Source organism: Astyanax mexicanus, chromosome 6 (genome assembly GCF_023375975.1).
Source record: "Astyanax mexicanus isolate ESR-SI-001 chromosome 6, AstMex3_surface, whole genome shotgun sequence".
NCBI lineage: Eukaryota > Metazoa > Chordata > Actinopteri > Characiformes > Acestrorhamphidae > Astyanax > Astyanax mexicanus.
Window position 1 is genome coordinate 25,072,112 of NC_064413.1, and position 14,394 is coordinate 25,086,505.

A 14,394-nucleotide genomic window follows, 5' to 3' on the forward strand; every position below is an offset into this window, starting at 1 on the left:
ATCAAATCAAAATGAATCCACTTTATATTATGTGACTCCCAGTAACACAATAGTGAAATGAAAGCTGAGAATAATGGGTGATTAGATACAGAGCAGCTGACTGAACCCAGATCAGATTCTCAACAGCTTTATAGTATTAGGATTATCTTAAGTAATAAAGTGTTGCACATGACAATCACTTGATCATTTAACAACAGGTTTTTTTCGTGCTACGAAGGAATCACACCCAAAAGGATACGATAAAAGTTATTTCATAAGTTACTGTATCTTTTTTTGTTTTATTATTGTGCCAATGTATAGTAAAAAGAACGGTATAGTGAATAAAGGTGGGTTAAAAAGCAATAAAAGTTTTGGAACCTCCTGCCCCCTTCAAGCAGTAAGCAAGTTCGCAGGTTAGCAACATGCCATGCTAAGCTTACTGCAAGACAAATGCAAAATTAAACAAAATAGATATCTATTTGTGTGCAATTGGATTTTTGCTGCTTGTTTCTTTTGTACCAAGCTAAGCATCTTGACCCATCATTGGCAATCTGTGGTGTGAACCGTGCTGCGATTAAAAATACAGTATATAAATATATGTGTCTGTGTTCGAATGTGTGTGAGTGTGTGTGTTTGAACAGACAGAGCTGACAGCTGTGATAGAGACTAACACCTGTCCTTTTCGGGGGTCCATGCAAAGGCAAGGTCACTATTCTACAGCCTTCTAGTTACACTTCATGCACTCATACAGTGTCATCTCAGTATACTGCATTGTTTCCTTGCCTTTATCCTTGAGCACAAAGATAAACCTGTGAAATTCCTAGCGAGTGGCTCACACTGATTGAGAAGAACAGCTTGTGAGGAGCGCTCAGATCGAGATAGCTGTCCTGGGATCACTCCCAAATCATGCGGTGGGGACAGAGAGACAGAAATTGCCATTGTCTTTACAGTAGACAAAGACAGTTGGGTATAAAGTGTCTGACACAATACACAGTATTCTGTTATAAGGGGAAAGACTGCATAAAAATAATGTGTACATGTAAATATAAATACAATAGACAGAGAATTAATTAATATAACAAGGTGAAAAAATAATAGTGAACAACATTTGCATAAACTATTAAGGGTAGAAGATTGGATAACAAGTAAAAGTCAATATTTTAAGTCATTAAACATTAAATGACAGATTGCTCTATAAATTAAAGACCCTTATCCATTACAAATCTACACAATAAAAACACACATGCTTAAAGGTACAAAGGTATTAGTTATCACTTGCAGCTCCTCTTAGACAGAGACAGCCCTGCTCCCATTTAGACCATTTTCCTTTTTTAATCTGGTAATGCCTCGCACCTGCTCTACTATGGTCTCACAGTTAAAGATGTCACCCAAAAGAGATCACACACCCCTGACCATATACAGCATATCAACGTCACCACCAAGCACATTCTGGACATTCAATCTTCTGTTCTCTCTCTATATAAAAAGGCACCGGGACTCAATCAAACCACATATCTCATTGCACCTCAAGGTAAGCCATGCTGGGTTGTTGTTGGAAATTTGCTACTGATGTCTGCATGTTACAGACAGTTGTTAGACTGACAATAAGATGCAAAACACGAGTTGCTAATATTTACCGTCTTACTTTGAATGAGTAAAACATTTTTCGTTTCTTTTCGTTGTCAGGTCTAGTCACATCACATTTCTCCTGAGTGGTCAACAAACGTATGTATTATTTTTTTTGACCATATATTTGTATTTTTAGTTCTACACATGTACCACTTTTGGTTTCCATAAAGAACAATGTTAGTAAAAGTGCAATGTATGTGACGTAATTTAATGTAATATCTTATCCCCTAATAATTTACAGACAAATGATGGATAAAGAAACTTTTCTATGTATAAAATAGATAGACAAACTTTTTTTTTTAAATCAATACAACGTTTCTTTTCACATCTTCATCACACATATGGTTCTACTATAGCCATGAAAATGTATTTCAAATTGTAAAAAAAAAAAGTTTTACTTTCAGCTTAAGGATAAAGTACCAGGAAACACTTACCCAAATTGCAATATGGAGAAAATTGAAAAAAATCAGTCTTTAAAACATCACAATTCCAGTTATAGGTACTGTATTTTATTACTGTATTAATATACTTCTTCATCTACAATATGTTATCAGTCCTCCGAGAAGATGGGAGACGCGTTAATGGAGGAGTTTGGGCCTGCGGCCTCGTTTTTACGAAAGTCAGATAAGGAGCGTCTGGAAGCCCAGACTCGCCCCTTCGACATGAAGAAGGAATGCTTTGTGCCGGACCCTGAAGTTGAGTATGTCAAAGCTTCCATCACCGGCAGAGACGGAGACAAAGTCACCGTCGACACTGAGTATGGAAAGGTAGGCACTCCATATCATGTGGACAATATGTATTATTAAGAATAAAAGTTCCTAAATGATTATTGTCTTGCTAATACCCTTCAAGAGTAACACAAAACCTCAACCTTTAAAAATGGTTCTTTACCTTCTTGAAAAAGGTGTTCTTTTATATAGCCCCCAATCTAGCCACACCACAAGAAATCACTTAAAAAGAACCTACCAGACAAAGCGAAGTAGACCAAAAGATACTCAAAAGCTAGAGATCAGGCCAATATCCAAAGAAAAAGAAAAGTATCTATCAGTCTGGAAAGGGTTATAAAGCCATCTTTAAAGTTTTTGTCCCATTACATCTGGCATAAATGCAACACCACATTTCAGGAAAAGAACATGTCTACTGTTAAATATAGGGGTTAGGACCTGGAAGATTTGTTGTAATAAATAGACCCATGAATTCTGCTGTCTTCCCAAAAGAGAATGTCCGGACAATGATCTAAAACCCACCAGCAAGTACACATTTTTATGGCCGAAGAAAAACAAAGTGAAGACTTTGCAGTGGTCTAGTCAAAGTCCTGACCTGAATCCTATTGAGGTGCTGTGGCATGACCTTAAAAAGGCCGTTCATGCTGAAAAACCCTCCAATGTGGCTGAACAATTACAACAATTCTGCAAAGAAGAGTGGGACAAAATTCCTCCACAGCGCTGTGAAAGACTCAGTGATTGCAGTTATTGCTGCTAAGGGTTGCTCAACCAGTAATTAGGTTTAGGGGGCAAACAGTTTTTCACATAGGGTCATGTGGGTTTGGATTTTTTTCTCCCTTAATATAAAAAAAAATGCATTTAACTAATATTTAAACTTGTTTGATGATCTAAAACATCTGAGAGTGACAAACATGCAGAAAAATAATACATTATGAAAGGGGAAACAATTTTTTACAACACTATTTATCACACTATAGAGCCCAGCAGAAATAACATAGCAAACAATTGGGCTACAAAGAAAAGCATGAAATATAATTCTGTACTGTTCTGTGAACAGACTGTGATCAGTGAGTTAGCTCATGAAAAAACGTAATCTTGTTTTACTTTATTTCACAGACTGTGACCGTCAAGGAATGTGACGTTCACCCTCAGAACCCGCCAAAGTTCGATAAAATTGAGGACATGGCGATGTTCACCTTCCTGCACGAGCCTGCTGTGCTGTTTAACCTCAAAGAGCGTTATGCAGCCTGGATGATCTACGTGAGTTAAAAGCATCTAGTAGTTAAAAGCTGTCCAACACAAGAAGAAAACAAAAAGAACAGAAATCTCATGATAACGCTTTCTCTAATTCTCTCTCTCTGTTTACAGACCTACTCTGGGCTCTTCTGTGTAACTGTCAACCCCTACAAGTGGCTGCCAGTGTACAACCAAGAAGTTGTTGTTGCCTACAGAGGCAAGAAGAGAACAGAAGCTCCTCCCCACATCTTCTCCATCTCTGACAATGCCTACCAGTACATGCTGTCAGGTAAGCTGACTCTGCTGTAACACCATACAACCATTTATACAGACATAATTAAGCCATTTTTGTTTTCTTACATAAGAAAAAAATGTTTTTTTCTGATCTTATAGACAGAGAGAACCAGTCTGTTCTGATCACGTAAGTATAGAATATTACATATTTATAAAAAAAGTTATACTGCAATAAAATAATGCAGTCACACTGAGGTCATAAAATCTACCAAAGAACATTGTCTAAAAAACATTTAAAAATCTTTCATTAAAACATGCCAAAATATATCAGTGTGCCAGTACATTATGGCCTATCCAGCTCTTCGTCAGGACACAGAAAATAACATTGCAAAACAAGCTACCTAAGAGCAAATTAATTTCAACTCAATTTGTTGTGATTTCCCCTTCCCATTTTATTCTTCCTGACCAGTAGGGGGCAGATATGTAATGAGTATTTGAACACAGTGTGAGTATTTCATGATAAATGGAGCAATAGAAATGTTTCAAAATTACACCAAAATCTTTTTAAGGTGATTATACATATATATATATACAAAAAGTTAATTTGCAAAAAAAAGATATGATATCCATTAGAATATGTGCTTGCACATTTTTTATCACACTTGTGAATGCATTTGAATTAAACAGGTTTTACTATTACCACTGTAAAGTCCCTATTCTGAGATATTTGCACAAATGCCCCTGCAACACATCCTATTTGTATCTCCACTTTGGCATTATATCATATTAGTGTGTATTAATCTGACTCTTCATCTCTAGTGGAGAATCTGGTGCTGGAAAGACTGTGAACACCAAAAGGGTAATCCAGTACTTTGCCAGCATTGCTGCAACACCTGGCAAGAAAGATCCCTCTTTGGAGAAGAAGGTAACGGTTTAACCGAGAACAACATGTTCATGTGTTCTTCTCAATACAGGTAGCTCGCTATACTGAACTTTTTTTTTTTTTACCACAGGGTACTCTGGAGGATCAAATCATTCAGTGTAACCCTGCTCTGGAGGCCTTCGGTAACGCAAAGACCATCAGAAATGACAACTCCTCTCGATTTGTACGTTTCTTTTATATTTATGTACATACATATTTTGTAAGTGTTTGAAATGAGTTTAGTATGTTCACAATCTGTATCTCTACAGGGTAAATTCATCCGTATCCACTTTGGTGTCAGTGGAAAGCTGTCTTCTGCTGACATTGAGACTTGTGAGTGCAACCTTTTTTGTCTACACAATTTTACCACGAGTAACATTTAAGTCTTCAATGGCCAATCTATCTCTTTCCATCTAGATCTTCTGGAGAAGTCTCGTGTCACCTACCAGCTTAAAGCTGAGAGGGACTACCACATCTTCTACCAGATCCTGTCTCAGAAGAAACCGGAGCTGTTGGGTAGGTGTACTGTTTTCTCTACAATCGGTGCAATATCTGATGTATACATGACACTTTCCTTTAAAAAGAAACTTTTTTTTTTAAGTCTAAAATGAATAAAAAATTTAATTGTGGGATAAGACAAGGAATAAAATGTGTTGTTGTGTACATTTCTAGGCATACAGTGTATATATGAATATTTTGTTCCTTTTACAGAAATGCTGCTCATCACCAACAACCCTTATGACTACTCCTACATCTCCCAAGGAGAGACTCAAGTGCAATCTATTAATGATGCCGATGAGCTTATGGCTACTGATGTGAGTGTGAAACATTTCTGACACTTTTTGCGCATTTACTGCACTCAAGATTTATTGCACTACAGTGTTTAAAATTACTTTGGTCAACAGGAAGCATTTGATGTGCTGGGCTTCACCCAAGAGGAGAAGAACGGTATCTACAAGCTGACTGGTGCCATCATGCACTTTGGTAACACAAAGTTTAAGCAGAAGCAGAGAGAGGAGCAGGCTGAGGCTGACGGCACAGAGGGTCAGTGTTATTTGGAACCTAAAATGATGTTACTCAAGTAAAAGAATCCATACTTTCATGGAGACGCAGTTTAAAAGGTTTCATCTCAAGTTTCTTTTTATAACAGATATTGACAAAGTTGCATACCTGATGGGCCTGAACTCTGCTGATCTGATTAAGGGTTTGTGCCACCCAAGAGTCAAAGTAGGGAATGAGTGGGTCACCAAGGGACAGAATGTCCAGCAGGTAAAGATACTAGTTTATTTTCTTTAAAGAATTTTATCTACTGATGTAGCTGGCATTATTGACCATTTTTGTTCTAATTTATTTAGGTGTACTACGCTATTGGCGCACTGTCTAAGTCAGTGTACGAGAAGATGTTCCTTTGGATGGTTGTGAGAATCAACCAATCCCTGGACACCAAGCAGCCTCGCCAGTACTTTATTGGTGTGCTGGACATTGCTGGCTTTGAGATCTTTGATGTAGGTTAAATTACTTGTATTGCTACTTTCTTACCAGTAGTATTGTTTATATTGTATTTTGTTACTTTTATCCATATTGACACTTCACTTCTCCTCCAGTTCAACACCTTTGAGCAGCTGTGCATCAACTTCACTAATGAGAAGTTGCAGCAGTTCTTCAACCACCACATGTTTGTGCTGGAGCAAGAAGAGTACAAGAAAGAGGGTATTGAGTGGGAGTTCATTGACTTTGGCATGGACTTGCAGGCTTGCATTGAGCTTATTGAAAAGGTATGCTAATAGTTGTCATTGCCTAATTTATCACTGTCCATATCCGTATAATATACGCTTCTAAAACAAAACATGTTCTCTGAATTTCAGCCCATGGGTATCATGTCCATCCTTGAAGAGGAGTGCATGTTCCCCAAGGCCAGTGATGCTACATTCAAAGCTAAGCTTTACGACAACCACTTGGGAAAGAACCCCAACTTCCAGAAACCCAGGATTGTCAAGGGTAGACCAGAGGCTCATTTTGCCCTGGTTCACTATGCTGGTACTGTGGACTACAACATCAACAACTGGCTGGTGAAGAACAAGGACCCCCTCAATGAAACTGTTGTGGGACTTTACCAGAAGTCTACTCTTAAGTTGCTGGGCACATTGTTTGCCGGCTATGCTAGTGCTGACTCAGGTAATAACATTAAGAGGACAGAGGGGCAACAGTGGTAAAAGAAACAGATTATAAACTGAAAAAAAAATTATGCTTGTTACTTTACAATTCAATTATTAATTTTTAAACAGCTGCGGAGTCTGGTGGTGGAAAAGGCAAGGGTGCCAAAAAGAAGGGTTCTTCATTCCAGACTGTGTCTGCCCTTCACAGGGTGAGTATTTCTTTCACCTCCTGTTCACAACAGTATGATACCTTCAAAGAGGTTTGTTGATTTTTTATCCTAACATCCCTAATGATGCCATATACAGGAGAACTTGAACAAGCTGATGACCAACTTGAGGTCCACACACCCACACTTTGTGCGTTGCATCATTCCCAATGAGACTAAGACTCCTGGGGCCATGGAGAATCCTCTGGTCATGCACCAGCTGCGCTGTAACGGTGTGCTGGAGGGCATCAGAATCTGCAGAAAGGGATTCCCCAACAGGATCCTCTATGGTGACTTTAAACAACGGTGAATTTTCTCATAATTAAACTAAAGTATTTTCTATAATAATTTGACTGGATTTCAAATAGTTAAGTTCATTATTATATATTAATTCACAGTTACCGTATCTTGAACCCTGCTGCAATTCCTGAAGGACAGTTCATTGACAACAAAAAGGGTGCAGAGAAACTACTCGGCTCACTGGATATTGACCACAACCAGTACAAGCTGGGACATACAAAGGTTTATAGCTCCTACAGACTTCATTTCGCAGCATTACCTTTACCTTTACCACAGTTGTCTCCCATAATGTCTCACACTATACTATACTATATTCCTGGTGTAGGTGTTCTTCAAAGCTGGTCTTCTTGGTACACTTGAGGAGATGCGAGATGATCGTCTTGCCCTGATCATCACTGGAATTCAGGCTAGAGCAAGAGGTCTTCTGTCAAGAATAGAATTCCAGAAGATTGTAGAAAGGAGGTTAGGTTACATACTCTTTCGTATATTAATTAGTTACATCACCACTTCAAGTATAGGTAAAAGTATTGTTTTAATCTTTGCAGAGATGCTTTGCTGGTAATCCAGTGGAACGTCCGTGCTTTCATGGGTGTTAAGAACTGGCCCTGGATGAAGCTTTACTTCAAGATCAAACCTCTGCTGAAATCAGCCGAGAATGAGAAAGAGATGGCCAACATGAAGGAAGAATTCACCAAACTGAAGGAGGCCTACGCCAAATCTGAAGCCCGGAGAAAGGAACTGGAGGAAAAAATGGTCACTCTGATCCAAGAGAAGAATGACCTTCAGCTCCAAGTGCAATCTGTAAGTTAATATGAGTTAATAGGATATCTCTGTTCTTCATACTTGCACAAGTTATTTCACTGCTACATGTTTTTACAAAAGTTACATATTTCATTTACTGTTATAGGAGCAAGACAATCTCTCAGATGCTGAGGAGAGATGTGAGGGTCTGATCAAAAACAAGATCCAGCTTGAAGCAAAAACCAAAGAGCTGACTGAGAGACTGGAGGATGAAGAGGAAATGAATGCTGAATTGGTTGCAAAGAAGAGGAAGCTTGAAGATGAATGCTCTGAGCTTAAGAAGGATATTGATGACCTGGAGCTTACTCTGGCCAAAGTGGAGAAGGAGAAGCATGCCACTGAGAATAAGGTCATTATTATTATCACCATCATCATCATCATCAGTAGTACTTTTGGTAGGAGTTGTATTAATCTGAATAGACAAAAATATTGGACAATATTAATTTTACAAATGTTCTTAATATCTACGAAAGTAAATTTCCGATATAGTTCTGAAGAACTGAAGTGCTAAAGCAATATCATCATGGTTCAATTTCCCAGGTTAAAAACCTGACAGAGGAGATGGCAGCTCTGGATGAAATCATTGCAAAGCTGACCAAGGAGAAGAAAGCTCTCCAGGAGGCCCATCAGCAAACGCTGGATGACCTACAGAGTGAAGAGGACAAAGTCAACACTCTGACCAAGGCCAAAGCCAAGTTGGAGCAACAAGTTGATGATGTGGGTACCTTTATTTTTTGGACTAAAATAATTTAGAAAAAACTGTACTTAATGTAATATCCTTTACTTTTTTACATGCTCTAGCTTGAAGGATCCCTTGAGCAAGAAAAGAAAATAAGGATGGATCTTGAGAGAGCTAAGAGAAAGCTTGAGGGAGACTTAAAGTTGACCCAAGAGAATGTCATGGACTTGGAAAATGACAAACAACAGCTGGAGGAGAGGCTGAAGAAGTAAAAATTCAGATAATAGATTTCTTTTAATTTAGTGTAATCAATTCAATACTTCTAAACCAAATACAATTTTTCATCCTGCAGGAAAGACTTTGAGATCAGTCAGCTTAACAGCAAGATTGAGGATGAACAGGCATTAGCAGCACAGCTCCAGAAGAAACTGAAGGAGTTGCAGGTAACACAATAAACCACAGCAAGAATATACATTAATTCTTAATAATGTAAATGACTAAAATGGGCTTCTTCTGGAATTAGGCCCGTATTGAGGAACTTGAAGAAGAGCTGGAAGCTGAAAGAGCTGCTCGTGCCAAGGTTGAGAAGCAGAGAGCAGACCTGGCCAGAGAACTGGAGGAAATCAGTGAGAGGCTGGAGGAGGCAGGTGGAGCCACTGCTGCCCAGATTGAGATGAACAAGAAGAGAGAGGCAGAGTTCCAGAAAGTTCGTAGAGACCTTGAAGAGGCCACTCTGCAGCATGAGGCAACTGCTGCTACACTGAGGAAGAAACATGCTGACAGCGTGGCTGACCTAGGAGAACAGATTGATAACCTTCAGAGAGTGAAGCAGAAGCTGGAAAAAGAGAAGAGTGAACTTAGACTGGAGCTGGATGATGTGGTCTCCAACATGGAGCAGATTGTGAAGTCCAAGGTAAATTACCTGCCATGGACTTGTGTATTTTTGTTTGGTATATAGAAAAACAGTATATTTTTTACATAAATTCTAAATAGCCCAATATGTATTGAATCGTTTAGACAAACCTGGAGAAAATGTGCAGAACCCTGGAGGATCAGATGAATGAATACAGAACAAAATCTGAGGAAGGACAGAGGACAATCAATGACTTTGCAATGCAGAAAGCCAAGTTTCAGACAGAAAATGGTGAGTGACATTAATCTTTAACTCACAAAATAAGACATATCTATACAGTGAAATTAAATGTGTTTGTATTGCAGGTGAGCTTTCCAGACAACTAGAGGAAAAGGATTCACTGGTCTCTCAGTTAACAAGAGGAAAACAGTCCTACACTCAGCAGATTGATGACCTTAAGAGACAACTGGAGGAGGAAGTCAAGGTTCATATTAAATCAAACTAATCAGTACTTACAAAACTAAAGCAGTAAACAACATATTTTGAAAATATGTTTTACATTGTTTTTCCAGGCTAAAAATGCCCTGGCCCATGCAGTACAGTCTGCTCGCCATGACTCAGAGTTGCTGAGAGAGCAGTATGAAGAGGAACAGGAGGCCAAGGCTGAGCTGCAACGCAGTCTCTCCAAGGCCAACTCTGAGGTGGCTCAGTGGAGGACCAAGTATGAAACTGATGCCATCCAGAGGACAGAAGAGCTGGAGGATGCAAAGTAAGGGTCATGATAATGATACACAAATCTCAAATCAGTTTGAAAAGAAGTGCTTAATTCAATTTATATTTATCTCTATTTAATAAAAGACTTAATCAGAAATTCATGGTGTGAATCCAACCTTCCTTGTCTTTTAGGAAGAAGCTGGCTCAGCGTCTGCAAGATGCAGAAGAAGCTGTGGAGGCCGTCAATGCTAAATGCTCCTCTCTAGAGAAGACCAAGCACAGGCTACAGAATGAGATTGAGGATCTCATGGTTGATGTGGAAAGATCCAATGCTGCTGCTGCTGCTCTGGACAAGAAGCAAAGGAACTTTGACAAGGTCTGTACCAAAGGGGCACAAACATATTCACACACTTATGGAAACAAGCTTCATCAGGGGTTCCCTAACCTTAACCTACCTCAAAATGTGATAACAAAGCATCAACTAATGTAGATGTTTGAAACTGATTCAATCACCAGGTTCTGGCAGAATGGAAGCAGAAGTATGAAGAGTCTCAGACTGAGTTAGAGAGCACCCAGAAGGAGGCCAGGTCTCTTAGCACTGAACTCTTCAAACTGAAGAACTCATACGAAGAGTCTTTGGATCACCTGGAGACCATGAAGAGGGAGAACAAGAACCTCCAAGGTTAATAGAATATGAGCTTCTTTTAAAAAGCACAATCTTTATTTATTAAGATGTTTTTTTTTAACTATTCTTAGTCTTGTCTTTTGAACAGAGGAAATTTCTGATCTTACTGAACAACTTGGTGAGAGTGGAAAGAGCATTCATGAGCTAGAAAAAGTAAGGAAACAGCTGGAGCAGGAGAAAGCTGAGATACAAACTGCTCTGGAGGAAGCTGAAGTAAGTGTTTAGAAGGTCATTATAACATCTTTGCATAATGGTCAGTAACTGAAATGTATATTTAATAATGCTACCAGATCCATTAAACATCAATTTTATACACATACTAGTGTACCCTAAAGAATTACAGTGTAAAAAAATACTTATACAAAAGTTATAGAACTTAATAAATAATTTCTGTATGTTAAAAATTATACATATATACATCTAGAATGTAATACCTTAACCACAAGAAAATGGTTGTAAGTGAAGGCAAAACATGGATAAAAGGTTTTGTTCCAAACATTATGTAGGATACTGTCCTGTGCAATGTAGTTATCAAACTGCTCTGGACGGTTCTTGATCTTTATTTTATTTTATTTTAAAGGGTTCCCTTGAGCATGAGGAAGGAAAGATCTTGCGAGCTCAGCTGGAGTTCAACCAGGTGAAGGCTGATATTGAGCGTAAGTTGGCTGAGAAGGATGAGGAGATGGAGCAGGCCAAGAGGAACCAGCAGAGAGTGGTGGACACCCTGCAGAGCTCTCTGGAGTCTGAGACTCGCAGCAGAAACGAGGCCCTCAGGATTAAGAAGAAGATGGAGGGAGACCTCAACGAGATGGAGATCCAGCTCAGTCAGGCTAATAGGCAGGCCTCAGAGGCACAGAAGCAACTCAAGGGTCTCCATGGTCATATGAAGGTATGTCCTGAAGAAATATACTATCACAAAAGTCAGAATTTTAACATAATGCATGCACAACTATTAATTGCGAAATCGGCACTTAACAGGATGCCCAGCTGCAACTGGATGATGCTCTTCGTGGTAACGATGATCTCAAAGAGAACATTGCCATTGTGGAGAGACGCAACAATCTGCTGCAGGCTGAACTGGATGAGCTGAGATCTCTGGTGGAGCAGACTGAGAGAGGCCGCAAACTGGCTGAGCAGGAGCTGCTGGATGTCAGCGAGAGGGTTCAACTCCTCCACTCTCAGGTAAAAAAATGACTTGCTCATTAGTTTCCTATATACTTTTTTAAATTGTGTGTCTATAGCTTTCAAACTGTGATACCTTTGAACACAGAACACCAGCCTGCTGAACCAGAAGAAGAAGCTGGAGGGAGACACATCCCAGCTTCAGACTGAGGTAGAGGAGGCTGTACAAGAATGCAGGAATGCTGAGGAAAAGGCCAAGAAAGCCATCACTGATGCTGCCATGATGGCAGAAGAGCTGAAGAAGGAGCAGGACACCAGTGCTCACTTGGAGCGCATGAAGAAGAACATGGAGCAAACCATCAAGGACCTGCAGCACCGTCTGGATGAAGCTGAGCAAATCGCCATGAAGGGTGGCAAGAAGCAGGTCCAGAAACTGGAGGCCAGGGTAACTGATTTTCTTTCTTTATTTGTTCACCTCATTCAGCATAAAAATGTTTTTTTTTTTCCTTATCAAGAGTTTCACAAATGTTTGTGTTCTTTTTGCTCAACATATAGGTCAGAGAATTGGAAACTGAAGTGGAGTTAGAACAAAGGAAGGCCAGCGATTCAGTTAAAGGCGTCCGTAAATATGAGAGGCGCATTAAAGAGCTGACTTACCAGGTTATTTTTCTTTTTTTAAGAATTTGAACATTTTCACATAAAGTAAAGCTATGGACGGAAAATTAACTGACTCTTCCTATATTTATAATACAGACTGAGGAGGATCGTAAGAATCTGGCCCGTCTTCAGGACTTGGTGGATAAACTCCAGCTGAAGGTTAAATCCTACAAGAGAACTGCAGAGGAAGCTGTAAGTAAATGGCTGAAATATACGGCTGAACATTCCTGGGCATGCCATGTCTGTATTTATTATTAACTACCGGTTTATGCTTACAGGAGGAGCAGGCTAATGCCAACCTTGGCAAGTTCCGCAAGCTTCAGCATGAGCTGGATGAGGCTGAGGAGAGAGCTGATATTGCTGAATCCCAGGTCAACAAGCTGAGAGCCAAAAGCCGTGACAGCGGTTCCAAGGCAAGTTGTTAATTTTATAATCAAAAACATAATAACTAATTCAAATATACTAAAATGCTTCCTTATATTTGTTACTTGAAATGTTGCCAAACATGATAAAAGTCTCTTCTTTCTTTATTTACAGAAAGGGCATGATGAAGAGTGAGGCTTCCTGTAAAAGCATCCAAAGCCTGGAAAGCTTGATCACCTTCACTTTGTGCTTTTAATGTGCAATAAATAAACAAGTGCAGTTCAAAAACAAAGTTTTGTGCTTTTCTTTTCACATTATGACCATATTTAACAAAAATTGATACTGCGACGAAAAACGTATGTGTGATACCAATTAATCTTTAGATTTTTAAGGTTGGGTGGGAGTTTAAAAATAAACTCAGATATTAAGCTTAAAGGTGTCAGAGCACATTTAATTTAAATCAAGCTCCACCGCACTGTTTTTATTGAAACCTACGTAGATAGTAATTATAATCAGTAAGGCTACATCATTAAACAAGTTATTAGGTTGTCATGATAAAATTGCTTATTGTGAGCACCAAAAAACTGATTTTAGACCAGTTACGTAGGCCTATTTAGACATGATTTATGAATGATGTTTTTTAAATTTATAAGACAGGGATTGTTTAAGTTATTGAACATCATTAACAAATGATGGAATGCTTGGTGTCGCTCTATGACTAAGCAGATTTGTCACACGAAAACACTTTTTTTCTAGATGTTTTTACATTTGCCATAAAGTACGGCATTCATTATTTTTGTGGAAAAACATTCAATCAAAATGTATATTTCTCTTTAAAGTGAAGCTACCACAGTTCTAGTCTCTCTGCCGGCTGGCTGCAATATGATGTGTAGTTCTATCCATCCCCCAGATAATTTTCTATCCTGCAAAACTGGCAAATAACTGTATATTTCTTTAAATTATTTTTAAATATAAATAACATTAAATAAATAATTTAAATTAGCCAAACCTCCCATGTGACCTACTATACTGTTTACAAATACAATCTATTGTTTCTATTGTCTGTTTGTTCTACTGTTTGTCCTTACACAATGTTACGTCCCTTTAGTTTTGGAGATCTGTTTCTCTTTCTG

At 38.8% G+C, this 14,394-nt stretch overlaps 1 protein-coding gene across 1 annotated transcript; it reads left to right on the top strand.

Annotated features, from left to right (window-relative positions):
* The first annotated feature begins 1,665 nt into the window (after positions 1 to 1,665).
* Positions 1,666 to 13,553, top strand: smyhc2 (slow myosin heavy chain 2). The gene is made up of 38 exons (XM_049480447.1): positions 1,666 to 1,704; positions 2,163 to 2,375; positions 3,450 to 3,593; positions 3,702 to 3,858; positions 3,963 to 3,990; positions 4,623 to 4,728; positions 4,817 to 4,909; positions 4,995 to 5,058; positions 5,143 to 5,241; positions 5,437 to 5,540; positions 5,631 to 5,769; positions 5,876 to 5,994; positions 6,081 to 6,230; positions 6,330 to 6,500; positions 6,591 to 6,900; positions 7,011 to 7,090; positions 7,188 to 7,393; positions 7,486 to 7,609; positions 7,713 to 7,849; positions 7,933 to 8,188; positions 8,295 to 8,537; positions 8,729 to 8,905; positions 8,990 to 9,135; positions 9,220 to 9,310; positions 9,391 to 9,780; positions 9,885 to 10,011; positions 10,086 to 10,204; positions 10,293 to 10,489; positions 10,627 to 10,810; positions 10,951 to 11,116; positions 11,208 to 11,332; positions 11,700 to 12,008; positions 12,098 to 12,301; positions 12,390 to 12,686; positions 12,797 to 12,901; positions 12,995 to 13,090; positions 13,177 to 13,315; positions 13,440 to 13,553. The coding sequence occupies exons 2-38, from the start codon at positions 2,175 to 2,177 to the stop codon at positions 13,454 to 13,456; spliced, it is 5,820 nt and encodes a 1,939-aa protein (XP_049336404.1). The 5' UTR covers positions 1,666 to 1,704; positions 2,163 to 2,174; the 3' UTR covers positions 13,457 to 13,553.
* The last annotated feature ends 841 nt before the right edge of the window (positions 13,554 to 14,394 follow it).

Coding starts and splice junctions, on each gene's coding strand:
- smyhc2 (XM_049480447.1), top strand. CDS start 2,175: ATGGGAGACGCGTTAATGGAGGAGTTTGGGCCTGCGGCCTCGTTTTTA. Junction 6,501..6,590: donor GCATTGAGCTTATTGAAAAG/GTATGCTAATAG, acceptor TCTGAATTTCAG/CCCATGGGTATCATGTCCAT. Junction 10,811..10,950: donor AGCAAAGGAACTTTGACAAG/GTCTGTACCAAA, acceptor TTCAATCACCAG/GTTCTGGCAGAATGGAAGCA.